Source organism: Corylus avellana, chromosome ca5 (genome assembly GCF_901000735.1).
Source record: "Corylus avellana chromosome ca5, CavTom2PMs-1.0".
In the NCBI taxonomy this organism is placed as follows: domain Eukaryota; kingdom Viridiplantae; phylum Streptophyta; class Magnoliopsida; order Fagales; family Betulaceae; genus Corylus; species Corylus avellana.
Window position 1 is genome coordinate 29,807,461 of NC_081545.1, and position 10,260 is coordinate 29,817,720.

At 32.4% G+C, this 10,260-nt stretch overlaps 1 protein-coding gene across 1 annotated transcript; it reads right to left on the reverse strand.

Annotated features, from left to right (window-relative positions):
* Positions 1–40: 40 nt before the first annotated feature.
* LOC132180881 (uncharacterized) lies at positions 41–4,479 on the reverse strand. The gene is made up of 5 exons (XM_059593865.1): positions 4,261–4,479; positions 3,750–3,832; positions 2,618–2,675; positions 2,008–2,067; positions 41–1,245 (listed from the first exon to the last, which is right to left on the reverse strand). Exons 1-5 carry the CDS (start codon positions 4,354–4,356, stop codon positions 730–732), a joined length of 813 nt encoding a protein of 270 aa, XP_059449848.1. The 5' UTR covers positions 4,357–4,479; the 3' UTR covers positions 41–729.
* Between the last annotated feature and the right edge of the window lie 5,781 nt (positions 4,480–10,260).

Sequence of the window (10,260 nt, forward strand, 5' to 3'; positions counted from 1 at the left end):
CATGAAAGTACATGCTACAAACATACATCAAGCGCTCACATGAAGACTCCCTAAGACGTTTAATTCATAAAAGGTGGTATGAGAGTCAACGATTCGAAGAGGCAAGTGGTAGACATGGTTGTGCTGGCTTCATTCCCATGGTAGGGTGTGATGACTAAGAGAGACTCTTAATGGTGACATATGACAATATTCTAATCCCTTGCTGGGCTCCCATGGTAGAGAATGTTTTGAACCAATACAAAATGCAGAAGATTCATGTATAAGAAAAATGAATGATAAGCAAAGTAGGTCCTATTTGGTACATCAGATTGGTTGGATTAAGTCTCTTGTATACTTTTCGTCTACAACGATTTTGCCTCTTTCTTTGGTGTGTGATGACTAAGAGAGACTCTTGGTGGTGACATATGGCAATATTCTAATCCCTTGTTGGGCTCCCATGGTAGAGAATGTTTGGAACCTATACAAAATGCAGAAGATTCCTGTATAAGAAAAATGAATGATAAGCAAAGTAGGCCCTATGTGGTACATCAGATTGGTTGGATTACGTCTCTTGTATACTTTTTGCGTACAGTGATTTTGCCTCTCTTTTTGTGAGCATGTGCACGTCTTTGTGTGCGCAACTATGCATGTATTTACATGCCTTGTATACATATAAAATCAAAATTTTTTTGAGCCAGGGATGTAAATTCCTTTCAATATCTCACTCTTTGGACATCTTCAATAAACATTCTATTGGAAAATAGAACTCCTGCTCATAAGTGGAAGATTATCTCTTCTTACAGTTCCATTTCCCCATACAATATATAATTGATGAGCTGCATTGGATACGACTATAGAAGAATAAAGATACACCAAGCAGCAAGACACTAATTTGACTTGTTGAAGCTTTTCATTTTCACGAAGTTTCCAACAACCAGTACCCATGAAGCATCCAACACACCAAGTAATTTCAAAAGAAAAACAACATAAAATTGATTGCAAAAGCAATGATGAATGCAGTTTAAAAATAAAGAATGCCAAGCCTCCAAACACAAGCAACAATATTAAAGAAATTCCTAATGGAATGTACCAAACTGTGGTGTGAAGAGCCCTAGAGGTAGTTAGATAGAGAATACCAATTCGTTCAATAACGCTCTTAGTAATGAAATTTGATAAGTGTTTCCAATCTCCATACTGGCTTAGATTGTAAGGACCCAATTGTCTGTCAAACTCCAAACTTTTAACTGCTTGACAATATCTCTCTTCCTTAATGGGTGAAAATGAGAGAGAGAGAGAGAGAGAGAGAGAGAGAGAGAGAAGATAAACAAAAAAAAAAATTAGTATCTAATGCATTCAGATACTTATAAAAAAATATATATAAACACGTTCAGATCAATAAGATATAAAAAGAAAATAAAATAATATCTAATACAAATTCAGATCTATAGGATTTATATTCAAAGCCTCAGACAATATTTCAAGTTTCAAATCAGATAGCTTGGATTTAGTACTGATGAAACTGAATGGCACAATAGCTATAAATCATATACATCTTCACCTATCAAAATAAAATCTTAGCGCTGAATGTCCTATTGCTCAATAATTTGAACAAATTGGAACTCTTAAGTGGTAAACTTAACCATGTGAAGGAGGCCTGCCCCCCTTTAGCTGTACTTTTGCGTCCCCCTACATCACTTAATATGTGTTGTTACTTGTCAGCAATAAGCATGCGAAAAGATGAAGTCAATCGGGATTCTGACTGTACTACAAGCTTTCCATATCCATGTTGTATGGCTAGATAGCCTAGATTCAACAAAATAACATAAGGCCTCTAAGCTTAGTCAATTTCATTCTACCTATTCAAGCTCACATGTCAGTTCTGTTTCATCCCAAATAAAAACTAGCTTTCTTCTTTTATATTTTAGAAACTTTGTAGAGTCTTGCTGCCATCCTATCATATGCATCACAAACAAAAAAAAAAACAAAATAAATAAACAAATAAAATGCATGACTAAAATGATTGCATACCTCTTCTTCCGATATTTTGACTAATCGTTCCTCCTTTTGATCCCACCTCCGAACAATTACCTGTTGCAGGTCATTCCATCACCCACGCTTTAAGATCTTTTGAAAACAACTTGCTATTAATTTTGGATACACATTCCTTTATCTAATCTTTTCATAGTTAAGATAAAGCAACAGCAAAATGATTGTGACCTTATGCAATGGCAATTGGCAGGACACTAGTAGGCATATTGGCTTCAAATGATAGTGAAATGTTTACATTGATACATACATTAATGAAATTGGAAAAGTTTTACACCCTCTACCAATTTCAATGGAGCATGTCCCATCAATTCACTGTGTCATGCATTAACATCACAAGACCAGTAGAGCTTTCCATGGTAGATGAATCAAAATTCCTTTTCTTCTATCTTTATTTTTTTATTTTTTATTTTTTTTGGTAGGTTGGAAAACAAGCAATGAAAATTGAGCAGCAGTATACAACACTGTGATAAATTCTATACTGTTTAACAAACTGGTGCAAGGAACAAATCAACATTTGGAAGATTCCACATGAAGCTAAGTGAAGGAATATAACTTATCAAAAAGGGAAGGAAACATATGTGTTCCAAACCTCAGAGGGGCTAGCGTCAATAAAGAAGCCAATAATTGGCGAGAACTCCTTGCCATCTCTACATGTAACAAATATTATGAGATAGATTTACAGATAAAAATGGCATAAAAATGTGATAATCAAATACAATGAAACATAAGGGTTTTGATAATAGGAACATTTATAATTCAACAATTCATAAACAGTGGTTAATTATGCTCAGTATTCAATCATCACATTATGCATCATACACTAAAATCAAAGCTCTTAGACCTGAGTAAGCACTATTACCATGAAAAAGAAAAACATTACTACCACTAAATATTCAAGTTGAAAACAACTCAAATTTTATAACACTTTCACCAACCCCACAGCGTGTGCACAATCTTCTTTTTTACTTTTGGAATATGCCAGGTGTCTGCACTAGCATTCACTCTCCTGTCAGATTTTTTGTAATTTGAATTCGGCCGAGTATATTAACGGCCTCATAGAAGTACAACAAGGCCCTCCACCTACTCTAATTTTGTATGAATTTATTTAGCCATTTAGGGGAAGTTTAAGTTCATATGTATCTCATCCAAGAAAAACATAACAGATGAATAACACCTGATTAACATAGTGAATGCTGACAGGCAGAAGGGACTCAGAGTCTCATTTTACTGCAATATAATGACATGTAAGATGACAACCGCAATGGAAGACAAAAGGATGAGATATGCTAAAGCCTCAGTTAATACTTGACGATCAACTCAATATCTGTAAATATAGTTTAAGAAGAGGATGGACGGTGAAGTTTTGGGTTCAAGACCCACCTCATGCTCATGGAACCTACCTATCAAAAAAATAAATACATATCTTTAGGTAGGTCCCTGACTGTTGAATATTGTTAGAAGACTATGAAAGAATGATTTTAGTGACATTCTAATTAGAGCAGAACAGTTAATGTAAAACATTCCAAAGCAAGAACATTAAATAGCCAACTCAAGCACGCATGCTGAAGGAAGCAAAATTTGATCACTAACAAACTAATAGGTCATATGTTGCTAAGCTGAACACTGTTCTTTGATAAATAATTTTTTTTTTTTTTTTGTTTTAAAAAAACTCTTTATGTTCAAAAGGAGGATGATAAAAAGAGAAAACAAAATAAAGTAACCTGCTCGATGAACTATAATACACAAAATGAGGACCTGGAGGAATCATCTTAATACCCTTAAAATTAGGCCCAGCAGAAAGCATCTGCAAGATATAATCAAAATGTTAGTGCAAGAAAAAAAAAAAAAAAAAAAAATTGTAGTGATGAAATTATAGGCCTTTTACGAGATTACACATATATGACAAAGCATAAACAGCTTCACACAATCCAACTTGGATAAAAAAAAATAAAAAATGTAAAACTTTACAAGCGTAATTTAAATTATTCTTCATTTAACAACAACAATGTTTCTCTCTTTTTACCTACACTTTCTCAGCAACCAAACAAACCAATTTAAAAAACTATACCCTCCGTTTGCTCTTAAACGCTAGTCTCGTTTCATTTCTCAAGTAGATGATCAATACGATTAAAAAAACAAAGAGTAAATGCAGTATTCAAACTTCAGGTTTTTAACTTCGTTTTTTTCTTTCTTTACACTTTCTCAGGAACCAAGCAGAGAACTTGACTTGACCTGAGTATCGAGGCCCAAGACGTTGTACTGAGGAACATCGAGGAGGAGAAGTGTAGCGCCATGCTTTACGAGCCCTAAAGCTGCGTCGGGATCCATGCCTGCAAATTCAACAGATTCGGCTTCGATTTGAATCTTCGAGTTTTTTGTTAGAACTGTGAAGAGTAACGCGCGCACATTCTGAGGGAGAGAGAGAGAGAGAGAGAGAGATCGAGAAGCCTCTCGTGCACGTGACGCAAAAAGATTAATTCGCATTTTACCCCCCTTGAGGTTTTATAATTTTCATTTCTCCACCTGAACAGTTGAACCAATCTTTATTGTCCTTTTTTCTGGAAATAATACTACTAATTTGGAAGTCCCGCTTATTATGAGTAATTCTATCATAATTATCCATGGAATAATCCATTTCAAATTCACACAAAATTTAAGGTCTTAAAGTTAATTTTTAAAAACCGAGAAAGTGCTGACTGAAAACGCATTTACTATGAGATTTATTATACGTTTATCCTAAAATATTGATCAAACTAAAAAATATTTTTCAATTGACTAAAGAAAATAACATTCACGAAGCATAAAAATTCTTTACGCTTCTCATATGAGTAAATTATTTTCCGTTACTCTTGTATTAGATCTCAATCCCACCACTACTGGATACCTCTATTCTCACACACTCGTTTTCTTTGTGAACAATATAAGAAATATTTGACAAATTTTTCATACGAGCCAAATGTCAAGAAAAAAAATTTTTTTTTTTTTTTTTTTTTTTTTTCAAACCATTCTTGGGGTTGCGCAAATAATTAACATGCTTGATTTTTCTTAAATTAATATCCACCAAGAAGTTGTATTTTCAAAACAACAATTAAAACAAAAATAATTTTTTACATTAAAGTTGTATGATTTTTCTTCAAAATCAAGCAATCCTTTCAATGAAAATAAATCAAACTAACAAGAAAGGAGTTAAAGTTTTTTACCAAAATTTTCTCCTTTTTTGGTTGGGCAAAAACCTCATTATTCAGTCTTTCTTTCCTTTTCCTTTCTTTCTCTCCCCCATTTTCTCCCATGCCCGAATTGCCCTTTATATAGGCTTAAAAAAGCCTTGGGCCATAATTGAACTTGCCTGATCATGATTATATGAGCTAGGTTAATACACGACGAATTTGTTTGGTTTCATGAAATAGGTAAATTGGTGGGGTGACACGCGGACATCCATGTGTCATCCCCCCAATAAACAAGGCCTATTGGGCCGAAAATAGGGTTTTGGGTCCATACCAAGCCCATTTCAATTATCTTGGCCAATTACATGTTCTCTCGGTCCAAAATTAAAGCTAAAATTTTAATGGGCTTAAATTTCAAATTTTCAAAAATTTAAGCCTATATCTTTTTCAATTTTCTTTTATTCCTCAAAATAGGCGAAAATCTCTTAGGTTAGCAGAATATTTGTCCAAATGGGCTAAAGTCCATCTCTTTTTTTCTTTTTTTTAACAATTACTAATATAAAAGTGAATAGACGGTGTCATGTCAGCATAAAGCATAAGAAGTGATCTGTGGTTTCTGCAAATCTCCATCATTGTTTTCAAACTAAATGCAACAAAATTTGTCAAATCAACATTTATCACTTCATTTAGATACCATATTTATCATCATGTATCACCTAATTATTTATGGAAAATTTTGATAACAGTTAGAGAAATGTTATTTAACATTATTCCAATATTCCTATAACATTTTCAGTTGTCATGACATGCTCAATTCACTTTTGAATTTTTTTATGACATATCCGCATAATGGGAGAAGGAAATTCTAACTAGTAACCTCCGCTTTATGAGACATGATCCTCAGCTGATTGAGCTACCATTTAAAGACTCATAAAGTAGTAGTTGAGATTTAAAAACACTAACAAATTATTGGTCATTAACCAGAGATACAAACCGTGGAAGACCGGAGAGAATCTAGCGTAGAAAATAATACATTTAAAACGGATTGACTTGAGATATATTGGTTACAAGATAATTGATCACATCCTTCACATTACTCCCAACAGACTACAAGATGAACAGATTGTTAGCGATCGTTAATCTCAAACATTGTTGATCTTGAACATCGAGTGGTTGGAAATGATGACGTCTGATTTTAAATATCGACTGTTTTTGAACTTGAACTTTGGCTATTATGACCGAAATTTGAGCATTGACATTGGTTACTTTGGCCAAGACTTTAACGCCAGCAACTTTTGGCCAGAATTTGGCCAACTATGAGCCTTAAATGAGCTACATATGCATATTTGCACCCTTTTTTTTTTTTTTTTTTTTTTTTAACCTTGCATCATTCTGACTTATGAGGATACCACTTTCTAATACACCCCTTCACTTTTCTATAAACGACCATGGAAGACAAAGAAGAAGATTGTTGGTACAGTTTTTAGTATGGTGCGAACGCTTTTATTCAAATTGGTTTGATCTTCACTTTTAGTCTTTCATGCTCCAAAAATATATGCAAAACAATGGATGGTCAAGAGAATTCGTTGGGAGTGTGCCGATAGATCCTTCTCCGATGCCTAAGTCAATTCTTTTGATCAATATGTATGCCCAATACAAGATAATTGAGTCGAGGGTTCATACCTGTCGTGGGGGCCTATTTATAGGCTAAGTAGTTGAGCCAAATATGGTATCTTGGCCAGGGATCTGGGATCTAATATGGATGAGTAATTTGCGCATGATTGGGGCCTTTAATGCCATTTATCCTTATTTAGAAAAATACTCCCCCTTTCGCCATTACTACATATCTTGTGAATCAGGGAATTCAAACTTAATCGTATTTGCTCATAGATTCCTTTCTTGGAGGGAACGCTAACCTTCTTGGGATACCATTATCCCAGGCCTTTAATTCTCGGGATTGCCTTCGTATCCCAGGAGGCACGTGTTCTCAAGAATCCTTTTGCCAACCGACTGATCACATTATTCTGAGACATAAGGCTGTTGACACTCTCGACCCCTTGGTCTTGCAGAATAAGCCCATGGGCCTGTGTTGACGATTTTATCTATAACAAAGATAACCTTTGTAACAAGAAAATGACACTACCTTCACGTTTGCTGAATGCAATGCTGAACATGATGAGATCTACAATTTTTTATTTATTTATTTTTAGTCAAATACGATGCAAGATCTATGGTGAGGAGATCTGCAAAATCTTGACATAAACCAAAAGTAGGAGAAATAAAATTCACAAGACAACAAATAAAATTCACAAGACCACAGGACCACTGGATTGACATTGACGTTAGCCTAAATGGTTTTGATACCAAACATTTTAAATCATTAATTATTTCAAAAATTTATAATAACAAAAAATAAAAAAAATAAAAAATTTAATCATTGCTTTAACAAGTTTCAAATCTAGAAATTATCTTTGAAGTTATAAGAAGACTTATTATTAGAGTAGACCTATCGTGGTAGACCCGCAAAGCCTGTCTTGTCGTAGTAAAGTGGGCACCGGTTGATAATATTCATATTTTAACAAGTTTCAAATCTAGAAATTATCTTTGAAGTTATAAGGAGACTTATTATTAGAGTAGACCTATCGTGGTAGACCCGCAAAGCCTGTCTTGTCGTAGTCAAGTGGGCACCGGTTGGTAATATTCATATTTTCTTTAGACTTTATTAGAAGATCATATTCTACAAGAACCTCATGATTTTATGCCAACTACTACTATAAGGACTACAAGTTCACAACAGTAGTCTAGAGTTATAGGGGCTGTTTGGCATTGGATAGTGGTTGGTACTGTAATAAAATTTGATTAATGTAAAAAAAAGTAAAAATATTTTATATAAAAAAGTTATTTTTTATTTTTTTATTTTTTTTATTTTGTAGTATTTTTTTATTTAAATAATAATTAAAAGTAATTGATATGGTGTAAAAAATAAAAATATTAAAAATTAATTTAAAAATAAATAGTATTAAGTTTTTTTTTGACCTATCGTGGTAGACCCGCAAAGCATCTCTTGTCATAGTCAACTAGTCAAGTGGGCACCTGTTAATCACGGTCATAATTTCTTTAGACTTTATGAGAGGATCATATTTTACAAGAACCTCATGATTTTATGCCATGGCCAACTACTAAAAGGACTACAACTGTCGTTGAGTGATAGCTTAATTAGTTGGAGATCACGTTTTATGAAGTTAGGGTCACTAATTCGAATTTCTCCTCCCCTTTTGTATAGACATGTTAAAAAAAAAAAAAAAAGACTACAATTATAGCTGTGGGCGTCAAGTCTAAAAATGATCTCTGGAGTTATTAAAAACATTTTCAATTGAAGAGTCAAATGTTACTTTTATTTAAAATGACTTTTCAAATGTTTAAAAAATTCTCTACATTAGATTAGTCAAAAAAAAAAATGTAAAATAGATACTTGATTGGAAGAGTTAAAAAAAACTAAATGTAGCGGCATTTTTTAAGGTAGCCATTTTATTTTTTATTGTTTCTCTCACCTGTTTTCTCTTTTTTTCAAAACTTTCCCATTTTTCCTCTCACATGTTCTTTTTTTTTTTCAAAATTTTTCTCATTTTTAATAATATTTAAATGATATAGATAAAAATATAGTTAATCGGATGTAGATGCATTTAAAAATTTATTAGCTAAATTAGATAAAAGTGAGTTTTGAGGAATTATTTTATGTAAGAATTTGGCTCCTCCATTGAAAATGCTCTAAGAGCATTATTAACGGCCTCATTAAAATTATTTTTCGATGAAAAAGCTCTAAAACCCCCCCTTATCCTCATTATTTTGCTGGGAAAAAAAAAAATTGTGAGTAAACCATTCTTCTTTGTATAAGTCTATAATGGTGATTAATTAGGAGTACTATTTACTCACCAAATACATAAAAATTAATTAAAAACTTGTATTTCCTCTCTCCTCCTTTTCTTTTCCTTTTCTTGCCCATGCATCTCTTCATTTTCTTTGCATTTTCTCATCCATTTTGCTTAGCGCAATTTCTTAAAAAGCATCATTTTCTCTTCACAAGTGCATATCTTAATTTTGAGTCTCACGTCACCGTCTGCCGGGTTTCACGTTGTAAAAAATTTCAAAAATATGATTATGAAAAATACAAATTTTTTTAAAATATTATCGTTAGAATAAGACAAATATTTTAAAATATGACTGTTAAAAAAATACAAACATTTAAAAATATAAAAGTTAGAGAAATGACAATAGTAGACAGTGGCAGATCTAAGAATTTGTATTAATTAGGAGGGGCAAAACTAAAATAATATTTTTTTAAAAAAAAATTAGAGGGGCGAGAGAAGGAAGAGTAGGGTTAGAGTCAAGAAAACTAAAAAAATTACCCTTCAAAAAAAATTTTCAAAATTTTTTGAAGGGGCACCCCCTTTATATCTGCCTACGGTAACAGTGGGTTTCAAGTCTAAAAATGATCTAAGAATACTTATTAGAGCACTTATAATGGCTTAACTATTTCTTATTTTTATCTAAAATAGATAAGCAAAAGACTAAAAAACTTTCTACATCAAATTATGCATCTCAAATGCAAAATATATTCACCATGTAGTAGACACTGTTCACATATTCATCTCATTAATATATTATTTTTTCTCCACATTTATTTTTATCAAAATTTTCTTCTACTATTTTTCTAAAAAAAATTTACACGTCTTTTTTTTTTTTTGAAGTTGAAAAATAAGATCTTTAAAAAATATATTGTCCTTATAAAATAAATAAATAAATACTATAAAAAGATAAATAATTAGATGTATGATATTTTTTAAAATTTATTAGGTAAACTAAATAAAATGAATTTTAATTAATCATTTTGTATATAAATATACATATGATTCATGTGAATGCTCTCGTTAAAGTAGCCGCCGCGATTTAAGAATAGAATCATTTCGGATAGGCGACTTTATTAAAAGACAAAGAAGGCGCAGAAAAAGATGGGATTTTATTTCGGCTTATGTGAGAAAAATGGGACAGGGTAGATGCCAATGTCAAA

Coding starts and splice junctions, on each gene's coding strand:
- LOC132180881 (XM_059593865.1), bottom strand. CDS start 4,356: ATGGATCCCGACGCAGCTTTAGGGCTCGTAAAGCATGGCGCTACACTT. Junction 2,676..3,749: donor TATTATAGTTCATCGAGCAG/GTTACTTTATTT, acceptor TGTTACATGTAG/AGATGGCAAGGAGTTCTCGC. Junction 1,246..2,007: donor TCAAAATATCGGAAGAAGAG/GTATGCAATCAT, acceptor TCACCCATTAAG/GAAGAGAGATATTGTCAAGC.